This window comes from Hydractinia symbiolongicarpus, chromosome 4 (genome assembly GCF_029227915.1).
Source record: "Hydractinia symbiolongicarpus strain clone_291-10 chromosome 4, HSymV2.1, whole genome shotgun sequence".
Lineage (NCBI taxonomy): Eukaryota > Metazoa > Cnidaria > Hydrozoa > Anthoathecata > Hydractiniidae > Hydractinia > Hydractinia symbiolongicarpus.
Window position 1 is genome coordinate 1,237,595 of NC_079878.1, and position 19,188 is coordinate 1,256,782.

The window sequence follows — 19,188 nt, forward strand, 5'->3', positions numbered from 1 at the left end:
TGTTTAGGGCTTGTCAGTTATAGAAAATACGTACAAAGGGGTAACCAAATTGATTTGTTTTGCTATATTTCAGCAAACTGTTGAGTCACCACTTATGAAACTGAGGTTAAGAATCGTCAATTTTCTTGGAACACTCGGTGGTAGCGGCAATGTAGCTATTCTTCAGAATAACAAGCCCATTGATTTGTCAAAAGCAATTGCATGGGACAATGAAGAGCATCTCTCCTTTGCACTTCCTTTCCAAGATATGAAGCCAACAATTTTCTTAGGTATGTGTTTACATCAAATTAAAGATGATCATACTCTGGCATACAATGGCTCTATTTAATTATCCAGTTTGTCATGTGTAGATTTCTTGCTGGCCTGTTCCTATTAATTATATTATTATTATTATTATTTTTATTTCCACTGGACTTACATTTTTTCTAGACTCCTACTTACCGCGTGTTGTGGAACTTTCTCTTTCATCAAGCAATCGTCAAGTCAGGGTTGTAGCTTGTGAACTTTTGCATGCACTCGTCTTGTTCATGCTTGGGAAAAGCATCCAACAAAATAATAAAGTAATTGCTTTTGTATAGAATGCTTAACAACATTTTGCACTGCATTTTTTTGATTTTGTTGTTCAAGATGTTACATTCTTCAATTTAAAGCTGAAATGCTTTAAATTTATGTGTTTATTTGTTTATTTCCTGTCTCGTGAACAAATATTCTGCTTTAATTGGAAATTATCAGCCGAAAGAGAGAAATTATTCAAAAATTTGAGCTTTAAAAAGTTCTATGTTCTACCTAACCATGTGTATAGGTGTCTACTCTACTAAATTGTCTGGTCTATTAAAAACAGGCTCATATTTGTTTACCATAATGTATATTTTCTATTTTATTCGTTGTTATTGAGTACTACTGTAAACCTCAGAAAAAAATTTCAAAAACGGAAGGTTCCTTTTTATTAGTATACTGTTTCCAATAGTATGATGTTTTATACTTTGTAGACAAGCATGGAGGGCCTATATAGAAAAGTTTTTCCTGCTTTGTTGAAGTTGTCATGTAGTGCAGAGCAGGTATGTGATGGTACCGTGTACCTTAAGTTAACACTGCTCTTGTTTAATAGCTTGTGCACATAATTAAGTTTTTAAGGATATTTTTACTTCAAACTTGTTCACTTATTTAAAAATCTTGTACTTATTTTTCAACACTCCATTATGTGTGAGACATTTTAGTTTTACTTAATCTTGCTTTTGTTATTGTTAACAAATTGAAGCATAAACATAACAGACAATATTTCCAAGGTCTGTACATACACCCAGGGCTTTGAATTTTGAGAAAATTGTGTTTCGTGTGAGACCGGAAGAGTAAAGTATTAAAACATTTTGTGACAGGTTTAAAGTTATAACATATAAGATTTGTTATTTACATATGTGGTCAACAACAGTGATGCATTTTTTTAATTTAACATTAAAGGAGACTTCTCTGTTCTTTTTTTCTTTTCTCTTTCTTAGTATAAAATGCTGTAACATAAAATTACTGTGACATATTGTTTACATATATCTATATGTAGCTAACAGTTTTAATCAGAATATAGGAATTCAAAGCAAGTACAAATTCCACAAATAAAGCAAGATTTGAATGTTCAGCAAAATTTTGTTGTACTCAGACATTTGGTTTTCAAAAGGAGCATGTGCAAAATCCAGTATAATGACACTGATTATGTCATTTTCACCTAATTATTTTGTGATTCAATATTATAATTAGAAAGTGCATTCTTTGCAGGTTGCAGAGCAACTTTTTAGTCCATTGTTGTTTCAAATCATTCATTGGTTGACTGGTGCTAATAAGGCAGAAAGTGAGGAAACAATGGCTTTATTGGACGTCATATTGGTCTGTATTAACATTCATGTTTTTATATAATTTATTTAATGCTAGTAAATAAATTGTCTGACGAATTAAATAAACAAGCAAAAAAAAAAAGAACTTAGCAAAAACTTAACAAAAAATGGGAGAGAATTTCCGAAAAGAAAAAAAGGTTTAAAAAAAGTAAGATGTTGAACAAAACAATATTCACCGAAACTCTGAAAGGTAAAAATACTTACAAGATAATGTGATTAGTCAGCAAACATATCTGTGATTAGAATATGGAAAATATTTCTAATCTCCAATCTACATGCAGGATGGTGTTACAAGTTCAACAGACAGTTCGTTAAGAGACTTCAGTGCAAAATGTGTTAAGGAGTTTCTACATTGGTCCATAAAAAATTCAACTGCTAAGGTAAGAAAATATTTAAATGTTGTTGTTTTTTCACACCCAAGTCAAACAATTAATCATGTGGAAAGGACAGTTTTTAATTTCCCTTACAAGTTGAATTAAATTAAGCAAGAAGGTCAACTATTAACCTTCTTTTTCTACTTCACTCTACTTCTAAAACAAATAATATGATGAAATGAGTGGTAGTACATGGGCCATGTTGTTCTGTGTTATCTTAAGTACTCCACAATTGATTAGCATGTAACAAAAAGTCAATATTTTTGTTACTAGCAAGTCAATTGTTAATTAGGCATGCTAAATCATAAAATCAACCAAATCAACTACCTCAAAACCTTGTTGATTTTGTTATTTTTGCACACAATAACGTGGTATTGCCATGGTAGAATGACTGTAAACATGTTTTCGCACATTTGTGTTAGATATAAAAAAATTTAATAGTATGCTGACTGTGTTTTTGACTAAGAAAACTCAACCAGGGTAAAAGCTGGCTTTGCAAAGGAAATGTTTTCTTTACTAAAAAAAGTCTTAGTTGCTAATGGCCTGTTTAAATATTAGTTCACCATAAGAATTAAGGTCAATAGTTATAAAATTAGTGAACCTATAACATTGCAGATATAATATAACTGTGGGTAATTAGGGACCACCTAGAGACTAAAATTGCTCAAATTCCTCAAAGCTAGACAAACCCTCTCATTTCGGAATCTATTTGTTGATGTCATTATGAAACATTAAAGCCTTCACAAATTTATGTATAAATATTTTTGTGGGCCGTGCAGATGTCATGAATTTATTTTAAACATCTACCTTTTTCACTGTTTTTCTGCCTAAGTAGATTTTTGCATGGGTCTTTTGACTTATTGTATAATATCTGCAAAGTGAATTTTTTCATGTAGCTTGAGTTTTTTTTTACCATAAAGCAACTGGAAAAGAATCCTGCAAATCCAAAAAGTCTTTTTAAAAGATTGTACAGCTTAGCATTACATCCGAATGTATTTAAAAGACTTGGTGCTGCAATTGTATTTAATAACATATATGCAGTTTTCAGGTTTGCTATAAGTGTTTCTATTTCTCTTTTCTGTATTTGTGACAGTCTGGGGGAATCTCATTGCAACTTCTTCTTTTTTTGTTTGTTTGCATTACACCATTTATATGTTGTGTCTAAATATTCCAAAAAATACATAACACTCATCATTGCATTTGACAAACTGTTATTAAGAATAAAAATTTTTAAAATTTACAAATCAATTTAAGATGAGAACTTTCTCGTTTCTTAGAGAAGAAGAATCTCTTGTTGATATCTTTACATTGGAAATATTAGTCAACTACATGAATAGCTTATCAATGTCACGCAGTGATGAAAAGTCTCTTGGTATGTATTTGTTTGTCTCTCTGAAGAAAACCTGTAGATTCAGAATGCATACATTAATTTGAACACAATCTGAATAGATCATCGTAAATCAACACAAATCAGTGTCACTAGATACATGCCAGTTGGTTTGAATAGCCCACGTCTTCGCAAACAGTTATAATCGCATATAAAACAAATAGTATGCATCAAATATTAGATTGTTACATGAATCAATTGTTGCAATACAAAAAGTTTTTGACTGGTTCTATGCAGGCGTTGTTTAGAGCTTTAAGTTATCATAGAAGATTGGACAGATTGAAGGTTTTTAGCAAGTCATGTTAGCCATTCATATACTGTTGTGCCCTGAGTGTTTTGTTTGTACTTTACTTTGTATTTTTTACCATTACGTATATTTTTTTCAGGAACAACTGAACAATGTGAGATTGTTATGGAGCACTTAGAAAAAATAATCAAGAAAAAATACAAAATGTTATTAAAGCCAAAAGAAAATCGAAACAGACCAGTGTAAGTGTTCTATTAGATTTTACATTTTCATTACCCGAAAATTAGTTTTAAAACCATGCACCAAAGTTCGCGTGAAACTATAACTTTAAAGACAAAGTTTTTGTCTTAGAAAATGAGCGACAGGTGAAAGTTCTTAGCAGTTTGTGTTCTGACAATTAGTAGTTTTATATGAATTTCAAATTGTTACCATATGTATTTGTTATACTAAGTTACATATTAAAGCAACACTCACAATAAAAATGCTACTAAAACAAACATTCCTTTTGGATTCTCGTTAACTCTTGTCAGCATTTAATTTTGTTTACCTAAATTTTTTTCATTTACAATACATAATTACTTTCAGTGAGTTTAAGCATTTTAAAGAATTCAGCCTGGCTCACGTAACAGTTTGGCTACTACATCAATGTGGGTCCCCTCATGCTGCCTGTCGTCATCAGTGCATGAAATTGGTGTATGCATTTTTACCGTTGCAAAAAGGTAATCATCTGTTCGTTTATATTCGCAAAGATTAGTTTAAAGCAAAAATATACCATGGGGAATTTTTCTACATTTTATATCTGATGTTGGTATCATGCATAAAAATTGATGTGATAGGGACTGTACATTTTTTATTGTAGGTGCAAAATCTCCATTAGACTGGGTAAAAAGGACCTTGGATGAAGAAAAAGATGGTTCAAAATACTTTACTGATAAGTAAGAAGATTTATTTTGTGTGTGTAAGTTGTTGTTTTGTTGCATTGTGACTTTTGTGAATCTCTAATGTTTAACTTTTTAGATTTGAAAAAGGAAGCTACACTAGCCAAGGTGTACGATATCATCCAACATTGGAGGATCGAGTAAAAGGAAAGTTCTCACTTAACCTAGCTATTGATTGGTTGGAAAACTTTCTGGGAGCATTGGACTGTTATTGTTGGGTATTGGGAACTAAAATGCTAACATGCCAACAACTTTTCGTCAGTAAGTTTTTTTATCTTAGTTGGTGAGAATAATGTTGTGGGGCATAGTTTATTGCCTGCTTCTATGTTTATGTGATGTTGTCCATATTTAAAAAATTTAGAATCAGAATGAACAATTCTCAATGCCTACAGTGGTGAACCATGATAAACCTAACATATGTAAAAAAAAATCTAATGCAATGTTGTCAGATAATTGCGATTTATTTTGGCTATATGAAGTCATATTCATTTTGTCTTATTTTCGACATGCACAAATTTTTCGTGAATGTATCTAGTCTTTATTATCATTGATCACCAGGTACTATGTGAAAATTATTTTAAACTACAAATTCAATATTTTGAACATAAGGGTCATAGCTTGCCTTATATGACAAAATACTGATCAATATTTCCATGGCTCCATTTAAATGCTTTTTATTGAGGTGGTATTATTGTGTAAATGAAATATTGTATATTTCTTGCAAAAATTGCTGATATTGCTATATGGTTTATTTTTGCCACTAAAGTCTAAAGTCTTACCAGCAAGCTACTACAACAAAAGACTCATCATTATAAGATCAATTTACAAACACAAAAAACCCATCCTTGTCAATCTCTCTTTTTTTAGAAAATACAGAAAGTAAGATTATGGCATCAATACAATATTTTGTTAGCAAGCTGTCGTTGATTGATGCGAAGACGTTGTGTAAACAGTATGGTGATAATGTTGTCCTGCCATCAGAAAATGAAAGTTTTAACAGGTTTGTTATTTCTTCTTCGATGTTTTCATCATTGTTCTCTATAAGTCTCATGTTATTTGTTTTTTGTATCAATAATAAATCATCAGCTTTTCAGTTCCCTTTAAATAAAGTGGTAATGCTAATTTACACATTCAGTGTAATATATATGCTAGCATCTAGAATGCTAGCATCTTTTCAAATACATTGCAAACAGGAATGAAAAATGTTGTAAAACTATTTTAAACGTTCTTTTTCAAAGTGTACATTTTGCATGTCTTACAAAAAGATGTTGTTTTGTCCTTAATAAAGTCTTCTTTTAGAACGAAATGCACTGTCATCGTTCGTCTTTATAACTTTCTGCTGCTAACCTTAAATAATGAAGTATGGAATACTCAGCAATTGGGAGATGTTGCAAATGATATATTCTGTAAAGAGTTTTTTATAATGATGGTACATTGCTTGTTATGCCCGTCAAATGTTGGCTTCAATATATCTGATTTTGATGTCATCAAAAATCTACCGCTAGAGGTAACCAAGTTACATAATTTTTTCTGCAAAGACTCTATTTGTTCACCTAGGTTAATCTCTCGTTAGTAGCACCTATTAGAACAGTTAAGTGGTATAATGGGTCTCCTAATGAATCTAAGGCTCTTGGAAACCCAGCGCAATCTGCTTTACTTAACAACTTGTGCTAATATATTGATTCCATTTTTAGCAGTTAAAAAAGGATCAAACTATATTGCTATAGTTGAGGTTATGCCTTAACTGGTGACGCACAACTTATTACACTGCAAGGCCAGCACTCCACGAATTGTTACCCAGTTGCTATATAATATAGTGATAAAAAGAGTCTTTGTGTCGAAGTATTTGGTTTAAAATAGTTTTGTTTTCTGTAAACGCATTCTAGTGATAGTGGTTAACCATTTTTGAGTCAAAATAATTTATATTAGAGCTGTAATGATAATATAAGGAATGTAAGGTTACCTTCGACCACTATTTCTGGCTTGACTGAATACTTGCTTTACAATACTTCTCTATCCTTGACTGATGAAAATTCTGTCACTTTGATAATTTTACTTCATCTTAAGATATTTATAATGAACTATTTATTTATACATTGTGTGCTTTGTTTAGCTTGAGCAATTTTTGAAAGTCTTCCTGAAATACTCCCCTGTGACCATACAAAAGAGGTGTGCGGCTGTGTTTTCAAACTTGTTATCAGAAACAGAATATGATCTACTTGGATATCTCCCACTAGACTTAACTACCAATGGAATACAATCCTTAAGTTGTGTTTCAGTTATTCAAATTGCATCTGGGTATCTTTTGTTACACCAAGTTGGGTTATTAAGCAAAGTTATCCCAAAGCAGGTAGAAGTTTTTTTTTATTTTTAAAATAAAAAAAAATATTTATTTGCTAAATTTTAAACGCACACTTGTAATTATGTTTGCCTTGGAAAATACATCATAATACCTTTTTTATCTCTTTTATAGACATGTAGAAATATCCATGATCGATTGCTGTCAAGTCTTAAAAATAGTCTGGTTCCATTGTCAGGTGGCCAACAGGCTAGTATTGTTCCACTACAGAAATCACTAGCTGAGATTATTCTAAAACTAGTCTTGGTATTGCAAAGTGAAGAAGTAATTAAAGTCTTGTTAGATGAGAAACCTATGATAACTGAACAAGGTTTGTCAGTGAGCCATTGCGATTTATTTTTACATAACAAAAAAATCAGTGCCATCATAGATAGAATATGTTTTTTATTGACTAAAAGTGAAACCCTTTCTAAATTTAAGGGTTTTAAAATAAAACTATTTATATTTCTGTTTAGCAGGTCTTGTGTTAAAATATGTTAAGTGATGAGAGACAGATTTACAGCAAATTTGAAAGCCTGTTAAAACCTAAGTATATATTTTTCTTTAGGTTTTGGTAGCATGGAACCAAGAGGACTAATTTTCTACCAGTTATTTTCAAAAGTCTTTGATGAGTATTTTGTTTCAAGTCCACAACAAGTAACAGCCTTGCTTAGTGACAAAATTTCCTTTGGATTGTTAGCAAGCATTTTGCAAGGTGTGTTAACCGAATGTCTAAAGAACAAATCAACAGCCCTGAGGTGGGTTATTTTTTATCTTTTTAACTTTAAAGAAATGTTGACTTGAAATCGCAATGTGCTTACTAGTCGTTGAATGAACATTTAAATAATACTACCTGTTCCCATAATGCAAATTAAAAAACGTTACTTAAATGTTGTCATTTCCTAAAATTAGAAGTGTGAATTCTAATGTAAAGCGTGTGGATGACAAATCGGTTCAAAATGCTTCCATTCTCCAAAAAATTGATTCACTGTATACCACACCATTCTGTGGTGTTTGACTGCTGTAATGCTGTATTTGTGGTACATATAAAGCCCAAATTTTTCTTAAATATTAACCATTATACAACCAATTTGGGGGTCCAAAATAGAGAAACGAAAACTGCGTTACTTTTTGTAATGATGGATAGGGAAAAAATGTGGTGGTAACAGTTCTAGATCTTGTAGGATCACTTTAAAATATTAACTGTTTGATACAAACAAATTGAGATCTTGTTTCCTTAAAAAGGAAGTTCCTGGATAAACCCCTGAACTTATTTCTGTAGTTAAACAAGAAGCTATAGCAGATTAATTCTATCCTAAGATTCACTCATTTATAGTAGGGGAGAAAGGCAAGATTGATGATGCCGCTTCACTCCCTACTTGTAGCTCATTGAGATTTGAGTTATGTAATAAATCTGTTTGATCTATTAAATTTAGATTTTTTTGTTTATAGTAAACAAATATGTTCCAATGTTGTTACAAATTGGTCAACCTTGGTTCTGGGGTTAGAAGCAAACATGGAAATGAGGTTATCTGTGTTTACAATAACCAAATTAATTGTATCCGTTAGCTTGGTATGTATCACAACGTTTAATAAATACATTTTTATTTGTATTTTGTTTGTTTGTTTTTATTTTTTTATGTATATTTAGGAAGCAGTGAAACAGCCTAAGATATTCAATGTTTTTATTGACCTACTAAATGATACAAGTAATGACCTTTCACAGAAGGGAAACATAGTTGATTTTTTGCCAACCATTCTGCAACATTGTTCCGATAAACAGGCTTTGCAAGTAAAAGACGCATTAAAAAATCTAATTACAAGTCATTTCCCTATGAACTCTGCTGATTTAACTGTTGGTGAATCAAAATACATTGAATACATGACATGTTTAAATAAAGTAAGGTTCTTCCATTTCATTGTTATTTTTCCTGTGTTGCGTTTCTGTTTATTATAGTTTGTATGTAAATTAAAAATGTAAATTAAGAATGTAAAACCTTTGTGACAGTACAGGTTTAAAAAAAGTGTCCATAATGGATATTTTGTTTTCTCATTAGTTTTTGCGTTGCCTGATTTCATCTGCAAGTCCATTGGTGTTCGAAACTTTTCTCAGTGTTATTGTGCGGGAAACAGAGGACATATATGAACAGAAGATAAAGCGTTCTCTTATATCTTTCGTAAGAAAGTAAGTTGTTGTGTAATTTGTTTTCCTAGTTAAAAGCAGTACTAAAATGTATTATCAGTATGTATTCTTGGATTTTCGAAGCTGTTTTAATGACTTATCAACTGTTTAGCCATTCCATACATAAAAATTGGACTAAGGTCATGATATATTGACCAAAAGCAGTCAGAACCATGCAGAAAAAAATAAAATTGATATAATGCTCATTGTTTAAAAAAAACAAAAAATGGAAACCTCTTCTTTATGAGCGAAAAATACATTCGATACACATTTCATTTAAAAAATGAACACAACATTCAAAAAGCAAATGTTTTCCAAACAACAGTTTAAAAGTTTGTTGTCATTTGGCTCACAAAGCTTTTATTCTAATAAAATTAAACATAAAACATTTTCACTGAAACTTTGGTGTTGCTGGTTACATGTAAAAAGTTTATTTTCTTTTGTTCTGTTGGGCCTATGCTTAGATTCAAGCTTACGCTTGAGACTAAGCATAGACTGGTCACACAATTAAAAATGACCAATAAAATGTCTTAACAAATTGTCACCTTCTGTATTGTTTCAAAATGTAATATCATAAAGGGCAATAACATAGGAACTATTTAACAAACAAAAATCACTTTTAAACCAATCCTATCAAGTTGTAATGGTCACCAGTAAAAACATCTGTTTTCAGAAAAATGATGACATAGCAAAATTGCTGATGTGAATTTTTTATCCCCATCAATCAATTTTTTATGCTATTCTATATTCCTGTCATATCTCATGGAGCTTAAGCCATTAAAAAATGATTTAAATAATAGCAACAGGTTGTAACAATATCAAATATTGCTTTATAGGCTTGGTAACATCAAAAATATGCAGATTTTCAAACATTGCATGGACGTTTTTATGGACGAGAACAAATACCAAAATGAGTTACGACAGGGTGTTATTGAGCGAGTTTGCATTCCATTGCTGAACCATATCTCAGTACATAACATAAAGGAGTTTTTTAAAGCGAATATTGTAAGTTTGGCAGTTCAAATTCAATCGAAATTCACAAAGAATTCTGAAGAAGCATTTGAAATTCAGTTAATAAATAAAACTTGCTGCTTCAAAATAATAACACTAATGTATGGATTGATTTCAAAGAATGATCTCTCGTCGCCAACTGCAGAAATTGTTAAAGCTTACATGCCAAATCCAGTCAAGGGAAATGAATTAACATCGTTTTTATCAAGGTATTTATGCTGGCATGCATTTTGAAGTTGTTCCTTTAGCAATCTGCTCTTTTGGCAATAGAAAATTTTAGGGTTGCCTTATTTAATTAAGCTTTTTTAAGAAGATTTTTGTAGATGTGTGAAAAAAGAACGTCAGACTATCACATTATTTTACATTTGCTATCCAGCACACACAAATTATTTTGGCCATGTTTAGAAGTGTATGCCATAACACTCACCTGAAAATCATGTGTTCTAAGTCCTTTTTTTTAATTGTCTGTTTAAATCAAGAACACTTTTGGAGTTATGATTTTGTATACATTAGATCAGCTTTAAATGCTTACAGAGAAGACATACGTGGGGAAACAAATTTTGTGGAACTCCGAAGAAAATATCATTGTGCAGCTTACAACTGCCTTATATCTATCATATCATGTACGCAAACTGAATTGAAATTTTTTACAGGACTTTTGTTTACCGAAAATTCTGCAAAGGTTTGTAAAATAAACTTCACTGTTATCACATCTATCTTTTTTTCAGTGTATCTTTTTTTGTACAAGTTGTGTTTGTATTTTAACAGGGATCATACGTATTTGAAAATCTGATTAATTTGAAGAAACAATACAGATTTGAGTCGGAAATTAGTGTGCCGTTTGCTCGAAAGCAAATTCTGCAGTTGATAAGAAAGGCTGCTACAAATAATGATGGTAAAGCTCAAAATTCACCAAAAAATAAAGGTAATTTTGTATTTGAAGGACTTCGTAATGCGACATTGCAATAAAATATTTATTACAACTATTTTCATACCCTTCTGTACTAAAGTTAACTTGAAAAAAGGTAATAAGACTGTAAAGTCACTTGTTGCATGCTCCAAATCATGGTCAAATTTACATGATCATCTACATTGAGATCCAAAAGGATGAGATTAGTAGCAGAAAACACTTTTAAATTTTTTGAATCTAATCAAGTAACATAAGGTCCTAAGTTTACTGTGAGCATTAACAAGTAAATTTCGGCTAGGTTTAGATTTTAGAAAGAATGTTATTGTAGTGTGAAAAACATTACAATTTTTATAAAAAAATTTATAGTGTTTAAAAAAGTTTAGGTTTGGCTACTATGCTATGCTATGCATATTTAAAGTAAAATATATTTCAGGGAAATTTTGTTTTTTTCAGAGTTACTGTTGTTAATACTTGTAATTTTTTTTCTACTCTTTATTTGACTACTTTGTAAGTTTTGAATATCGGTTATAAATGATGTGGCTTAAAAGCACCTATTCTACAGAAAAGGCCAAGGTTATTTAATGCCGAATGACTTGCATAAAATTTTGTCTATAGGATTTGTTCAGTACATGTCATCACAGTACTTAATGGGAACTAGTTTGAGTCAAGATGTCAATCAATTTGATTTCAATAATCCAGTTGAAGCATACACACGTTATGAAACTGACGATAGCAATGCCTTGGATCAAAGTAGTGTAGGGTCCCTACATAAAGAAGTAAGAATGGATGTCTTAAGCATCAATACTATGGCCTTTATGCAAATAAGAACACTTATTTTACTAATTTACTTATTTATTTACTTAATAAAATAGCAAATAACTTCTTATTATAAATTATTGTTTTAATTATTTATAAAATGCATTTTAGCAATCCAGTGAAAGTGCTGATGGATCCATTGAACTAGATGATTTAAATCAACATGAATGTATGGTGATGCTATTAGCCTTGATGGACCATATGAAAAAGAATAAGATATATGTAGCACCTGATGAAAATGTTGAAGCAAAGGAAATGCCTTCTTGGATGCAGTTTTTACACAGCAAGATTAATGGATTCGATGTTGAAATAAATATTAAATTGTATATTGCCAAGTTGATTGTAAATAAACCCAAGGTACAGAGTTATGCAAACATGTTAGAATGCAAAGTAAAATACTTTCATGCCAGTCACAACAATGACTTTTTAAATGTGCTGATAAAAAATAGTTGTGCTTTCTGAGTGTTTGATCATTTCAGAGGAAGAGGAAACCGAGGCCATATTTAAGCTGTGGAAACATTATTTGGGATTTTGTAACAAAAATATATGGTGATTAAACCTTTATATGACATTTGGCTTTATTTTGTTAAAAAAAGGTCCATCAAATTTAAAGCCTAAATCTTGCCATATTTTCATAACTAGATTTTTCTTATCAGATAGCAGTAATTTACTCTAAATCATACGTTTTTGTGTCCGTATGTTTATTAGTTATTTTACGGCCTGCAGTTCATCTAATAGTTTTATGTAATGCATTCTAAAAAACAATGTAAAGGCTCGTTTCCATTCGACTATATTTTCCGCTATAGCACATTTCAACTTAGATGCTGAGCTCAAGAGCTGCTCTTGAGCTTAAGAGCTTTTTGTGCTATAGCAGAAAATGCAGTCAAAAGGAAACCAGCCTTTAGGCTGCATAAGAAAAGTCAACTGTGGAGCGAATTTACATTTGTTGTCATCACAAGTGTTTGGACCTAATATTTGTCAAAATTTCTGTTATATTTTTTAGGTATTTGAACCATATGGTGCTTTTTGGTTTTCACCTCTGGTTCAATTAATTTTAAGTCAAAAGATACCAGGCTCGCCACTAAACTATTTCGTGATGGATATAATAATTGTTATGCTGTCATGGTCGTCAACTGTCATTCCGGAAGATACTGTGAGTGGAAAGAATTTGGCGAGCAGCATTTTGGATTACTTACTGAAATTTAGTCACCATGCAAATCGAGCGGTGTTGAAAAATAATCTTCAGGTCATCAAGACAATGTTACAAGCCTGGAAAGATAGACTGGAAATAAGTTACAAGATTATTTTCCAACATTTTAATTGTCCTGATGAAAAAACAAAAGATAATATGACTGGTTTACAATTGCTTGGTCTTGTTTTATCAAGTGGTTTTCCTCCATATCAAAGACAGCTTGGATTATCTGAGCAGGAATACTTTTTAAATCTGACGAGGAACTTATCTTTTAAATATAAAGATGTCTTTGCTTCCGCAGCAGAGGTTTGCAGTTTAGCTATAAAATATTACAAAAACAACAATATGACAACAGAATTGCTGTATGATATGATCCGAGATCTTCTAGTGAAATTCTCCAGAACAACAAAGGATCGTTTTGTTGTTTGTTTACATAGCATGAAAATATATTACCCAGATATTGTTGATGAGTAAGAGGTTTTATTTTGATTTTGTCTTTTATTTCATCAATTTCAATTTGCTTACTTATCTTTTGTTACCATCAACGTCACTGTGTTGCTTTATGGGCTGAATCGAGTGGCTGGAACCTGTTCTAGACTAAACTAGTTTTGGTCTAGAATGCAATGCCATGTATCTTTAACTTTCTTCGCTGTAAATAACCAAACTAAATTATTTAATGTCTTTCACTTAATTCAGTTACTGAAAAATTATACCTAAAATCTTCTGTTTTTAGCTTCATTTCTCCAGTTTTGTATTGTCTATCGAGTTTACATGGCATCTTGAAAACGCAGTGTATTCAGTGTTTGGCAGCACGAATTGACCATTTGCAGGATGAGCATCATAATATATATAAACAAATTAAAGGGAAAGAATTGTCAAACATGATTACACACAAGTAAGCGTGATTTTGAATTAAATGCTTAAATAAAAAACCGTTTATTGATCTGATGTTTTTGTTATTCTGCATTTCTAATTTTGTAATTTTTTTCAGTCTATCTCCACTTTAATTACTCCTTGATACTCTTTTTTTGTTACTAGTTTCGAATTCTATTATTTTTTATTATTTTTAAACATTCAGGCATATAAATTCGTGAATCGTTTAAAAGGATATTTGTATCATCGCTTGATAGTGTGATCTAGAGTATACTGTTATCTTTTTTTGGTAATTAATTGATTGATTCATTGTTTCAGGGAGGAAGAAACGCAACTGGCAAGCATAAAACTTGCCAGAGGTTTGATTAAAAGTTTAAAACAGGAAGACTTGCTTGTTGTGTTACCATTAGTTGCCACATTGCAGTCTAGCAACAGTGAGATTTTACGAGATGAGATGTATGAATTGTTTATGTGGGTGTACGATAAATACAGGTAGTTACTGATGGATATACAATTTGATTTTCCACTTGAAGTAGGATTTACATGGACCCAAGGTTTTAAACAATATTTTTGAAACACGAAATTGAAACCCTAATTTTTAGTTTTATCAAATATTTTTGTTTGCCTTCAGCAACAAATATTTCCTTATGATTAATACAAAAGGGCAAAAATGATAGATCACAATGTATTTAAAAGGACTAAGAGATTGTTATTGTTTTTAAACACGGAATTGAAATGGCAGAGTTTATCTCTATATAATCATAGCCATGCAAAATGGTATTGCAAGTAGCGAGTTTTAAGAAATGCAGTAAATAGAGGACAGGCAACTCCTGTAGATTTATCCTCAAGCCATCACCTAGTATCTTTATTGTAACATATTATTGATACAAATCAAATTGGCATTACTCTCTATTTGACTTTAGATCAGAAGAACAAATGGAGACAGAGGCAACTAATGAAGTTCTAAGAATAAGCAAAGAAGTCTTACTGGTTGGGATTAATGACACAAGCAATTTGAGTTTAAAATTATTAAACTTCTGGAGACATGAATCAAGACTACCAAATGCCACCATTGAACGTTTAATTGAAATATTACGAGCATTGTATTCAACAAAAATAGAGAAAGAATATTTAAGTTACGCCACTAACCTTTTGTTACAACTAACATCACTAAGTCCAGATTACTCTCGCCCGTTGTTTGATTCTGGACTTGATTCAGAAGAGAACTTTCGTAAATACAATATTAACTTCTCGTGGCAGCGTCAAAATGTGGCAATGACTCCTCTCTTTGTAGCATCGCAGAGATCTTCTCAAGGAAGTTATAGTTTAACACAGGGCTCTAGTGTGGGTGCTGGAATGCTAAGAGCAACTCAGAAAACTTTCGACTTCTCGCAAACAAATCAGTCAACTGTTGAGAACTGGATGAATCCTTCTGTACAGGTAAGTTTTAATTTCTACTTTAAACAGAGAAGGTGAAAAAAAGTATTATTGTGGCTTTTACAAGTAAGATCAAAGGAATTTTAGTATATGTATTTACTACTGGTGGACATAATAGTTTGGTAATAACACAAAATTGCCAAGAAAATTAGGGGACAAAGCTAAATTCTAGTGAGAAAAAAAAGAAGCTATGATATAGGAAGAATATATCCTGACGGTTTGTTAAATTTTGACTTTAATTCTGTGCTAGTGACTATTGGATTAAATACAGTAGTTGTGCACACATAAATAGCTTTAATGTTATTCTGCAATTTTTTTATTATTAGATATCCTCTCAATCTTTTTCGCCTTCCTCTCCAACATCACCAACATCACTTTTTGCTATGGACAGCTATTCCAAGACAACCTCCGCTGTGGATGAGACAGATGCTGGTAGTAGGATTGCTAAAGAAAGAAAAAACGAAATTTTGAGATTAAAACGGAGATTTTTAAAAGACCAAAAAGCAAGAGCAGCTCAATTTGCAACTTTGGAAATCAAGCGACAGAAATTACGAGAAGCAGCTAAAGAAAGGCAAAAGGCAGCTAGAGATCGGAAAGTAATCATGTTAATACAAATTATATTTTTGTTATTAAACCAGGAGAAGATATCCACTAGGCAGTACTTTGTTTTCTGCTCTCTTAAAGTTTTATTGATTAAGTTTTTTGTTTGGTAATCTTATATTTTTTGTCATTTCTTGTGATTTAAGATGTCAATAATAAAAATTAGTGGTTAGACAAGATGATAGAATCTTTTTCTTTTCGTTCATTTAAAATATATATTATGAATTAATGTATTTATTACTGTATTTTATACTTTATACTTTTACTGCCGTTTGTTTTTTCTCATCAGGTTGTTATGTATCGAAAATATAGAGTTGGAGAGCTCCCTGATATCCAAATTAATCATTCCGAGTTGATCGTGCCACTACAAGCCTTAGCACAACTGGATAGCAAAATAGCACAAAAACTGTTCAGCACTTTATTTTCAGCTATTGTGTCAAAACTACCAGAAAAGCTTTCAGATGCTGTTGTGCAAAAAGCCTATGTAGACATTCAAGATTCACTTGATAGTATGATGAAGTTATCGACCAGCAACAATCCAGCATTTGCATATGCAATTGAAAATATCTGCTATGAAAACAAACGCTTTAAACTGGATCCTCAGGTGATCAGTAATGTGAGCGTAGTTAGTGTGCAACAACCAGTTGGTATTTTGTTGTTGGAAAAACAGTTGCTAAGCAACATAGAAACTAACGTTGAACCAAAAAGAAAGAGAATGCGAGGTGCAGTGAAGACAGAGGATGTTCGCGCATGGTTGGAGTTAGCGAAAGTATACGAATCTATAGAAGATTATGATTTTTTACGAAGCATCTTCTCCAGTTGCATATCGAAAGCAGACATAACAAGAAATGCTTTAGCATCAGAAGCGCAAAATGATTTTGAAACTGCACTCTCTTTATACAGAGAGGTATTACTTTTAATGTCCTGCTGTAAAGTTACTTTCCTTCTTTTGGTATTGCATTGCATACCCATATTTAACCATTTTTCTTTTCAATGTTACCAGATGCTACTTTTCCCATCAATTTTCTTTTGCTGAGAATCTATATGCTAATTCAAAATCAAATTTAGTTTCATGTAAAAAACATTGCCATGTTAACTACTCCTGCAATCTTCTTTTGGTATTGCATGTGTTTACGCTATAACAGATTGTGTTATTGTTTTTGTGTGTTAATGTAAACAGGCGTCCAGCAAAGATTGGGAAGACAGTCCAACAGAAGAAGAAGAAGAATACTGGGACACAGCACGTTTGAGGGTAGGTGATTTTAAGTATTGTCGGTGAGAATTTGTTAAAATTTTAATAAGTTGAAGTGGTGTGTGCTTTTGAAACAAATTTATGTAGGGTACAACATTTTCTAATTCAAGAGTTGTTAATAGATTTTTTTTTCTTAGTGTTATGAACGTTTAAGTAAATGGACAAACTTGAATAGGTTTACTGTAAAATCGATTGAACAAATCATTGATGACAATAATCCAGTTGATGTGATGAAAATATGGGAGGATGAAGTACTGCAGGTTTGTGTTCATTGTTTGTTTCTTTATCACTGCAGACTTTAAACGCTTGGTGCAGTATAAATTTTGTAGGTAAGGAATTTGAATTTGACGTTAAAATTTGTGTCTTTTAAATAATTTGACTGCAGGATTCAACTACAGGATTGTTTTAACTTCTTTGTTGCATGTTTAGGAAACATACCTCCCATGTTATATAAAAAGCAACATAAAGTTACTGTGCCAGGGGAACCTAGATGAAGTGCATGAGGATTTTCAAGGTTTTGTTGAGAAATCTTTGAAACAGAGTGAAGCTAAGGAACACTTGCAGGTAAAAAGAGAAGTCTTGCACAACTGGCTTTTTTAGTATTTAATATATCAAATTGTCTGTATTACAAAACTCGTTCGTTCGTTCCTTCATTTATTTATTCAGTTTTTTTTTAGCAATTTTAGTTGTATAATTCTTAATGAGGAATATTTAACATTTTGTTTTTGTAGACACATTATTGTGATGAACTTGCACTTCTAAATATCTTCAATAACAGCTATGGTGGAGCACAGCACTACCTTAATATCAGCGTGCAAAGATTTTTAGATGTAAGTTCTCTCTCTCTGGTGATTTATATCAATGCAGGTATTATGCCACAGATGTAGGAGTTTATTCTTTCTGTAATAACAAACCCAAATTAAGGGCCATTGCTGTCCCAATCAACCAAATTGCCTTCTAAATTAACTTTAAATTAGGTCTTGATGATTGTTTTTTATCCTAAGTTGATATCTCCATCCATTACCTAACTGATACAAAAAATCAGTTAGTATGAAAAAATCCGATGATTTGATTAGTTTACGGTTTATTTTAACAAGTCTTTTTTATGAAGCCATACTAACTAGTCTGTGCCCTTGGTCAGGGCACCGACCTCGCTATCTTGAACTGTATTTTTTTGGGCTTTTTTTCTTGGGCTTTGCATTTCACTGTACAACATGAAAACCGGTCAGTATCCGTTTAATAAAGGGAGTTATACAAATAAAGCATCACGCTAGATTTAAGTCAATTGAAGTTCATATGACGTGCAGCTGCTTGGTATAGACATGTGATCACTAAAAATTTCGTTCTTTAAGGTGATTACTCTGTAGCAGCTGCTATCTTTTCATGTAATTTTTGTCTGCAATGGATGTAAACTTCTTTGCCTTCTACACCTTAGGAATGGTCGCACATGAGCAGTTTAATTACCACAACTAGACATGCAAAGCTGCAAAGGCTGCAGAAAATTGTGGAAATGGAAGAGTTTATAAAACTCATGTCAAGTCAGGGTAAGTCATGTGTTTGTGTACTATGTAATATACTTCTTCTTTTTTTCTATCACAATCTCTGATTAATACTTTTTATCAAGGTCAGGATTATATATTGTTTCTGCAACTTCTTAAAATTTACATCGTTACTCACAACAAAGTTTTTTTTATTTTTTAGAAACAAATATTGTATGTTGAATGATCATTTTTTAAAAATATAAACAT

General features: G+C 31.6%; 1 protein-coding gene across 2 annotated transcripts in view; it reads left to right on the plus strand.

The window, feature by feature from the left end:
- LOC130640783 (DNA-dependent protein kinase catalytic subunit-like) overlaps positions 1 to 19,188 on the plus strand; it is a 61,070-nt gene that overhangs the window by 25,471 nt on the left and 16,411 nt on the right. For both annotated transcript variants that reach the window (XM_057447330.1, XM_057447331.1), the window contains exons 28-62: positions 74 to 269; positions 430 to 560; positions 990 to 1,058; positions 1,768 to 1,875; positions 2,165 to 2,263; positions 3,178 to 3,305; positions 3,535 to 3,629; positions 4,031 to 4,133; positions 4,477 to 4,610; positions 4,751 to 4,826; positions 4,909 to 5,090; positions 5,697 to 5,829; positions 6,129 to 6,336; positions 6,943 to 7,179; positions 7,303 to 7,498; positions 7,736 to 7,925; positions 8,620 to 8,740; positions 8,819 to 9,067; positions 9,225 to 9,352; positions 10,186 to 10,569; positions 10,874 to 11,042; positions 11,129 to 11,285; positions 11,886 to 12,046; positions 12,198 to 12,443; positions 13,090 to 13,748; positions 14,012 to 14,173; positions 14,470 to 14,643; positions 15,075 to 15,591; positions 15,915 to 16,184; positions 16,478 to 17,095; positions 17,369 to 17,440; positions 17,578 to 17,700; positions 17,870 to 18,004; positions 18,172 to 18,270; positions 18,876 to 18,984. In XM_057447330.1, coding sequence (XP_057303313.1) covers positions 74 to 269; positions 430 to 560; positions 990 to 1,058; positions 1,768 to 1,875; positions 2,165 to 2,263; positions 3,178 to 3,305; positions 3,535 to 3,629; positions 4,031 to 4,133; positions 4,477 to 4,610; positions 4,751 to 4,826; positions 4,909 to 5,090; positions 5,697 to 5,829; positions 6,129 to 6,336; positions 6,943 to 7,179; positions 7,303 to 7,498; positions 7,736 to 7,925; positions 8,620 to 8,740; positions 8,819 to 9,067; positions 9,225 to 9,352; positions 10,186 to 10,569; positions 10,874 to 11,042; positions 11,129 to 11,285; positions 11,886 to 12,046; positions 12,198 to 12,443; positions 13,090 to 13,748; positions 14,012 to 14,173; positions 14,470 to 14,643; positions 15,075 to 15,591; positions 15,915 to 16,184; positions 16,478 to 17,095; positions 17,369 to 17,440; positions 17,578 to 17,700; positions 17,870 to 18,004; positions 18,172 to 18,270; positions 18,876 to 18,984 — 6,838 coding nt within the window. The remainder of the gene's footprint in view (positions 1 to 73; positions 270 to 429; positions 561 to 989; positions 1,059 to 1,767; positions 1,876 to 2,164; positions 2,264 to 3,177; positions 3,306 to 3,534; positions 3,630 to 4,030; positions 4,134 to 4,476; positions 4,611 to 4,750; positions 4,827 to 4,908; positions 5,091 to 5,696; positions 5,830 to 6,128; positions 6,337 to 6,942; positions 7,180 to 7,302; positions 7,499 to 7,735; positions 7,926 to 8,619; positions 8,741 to 8,818; positions 9,068 to 9,224; positions 9,353 to 10,185; positions 10,570 to 10,873; positions 11,043 to 11,128; positions 11,286 to 11,885; positions 12,047 to 12,197; positions 12,444 to 13,089; positions 13,749 to 14,011; positions 14,174 to 14,469; positions 14,644 to 15,074; positions 15,592 to 15,914; positions 16,185 to 16,477; positions 17,096 to 17,368; positions 17,441 to 17,577; positions 17,701 to 17,869; positions 18,005 to 18,171; positions 18,271 to 18,875; positions 18,985 to 19,188) is intronic.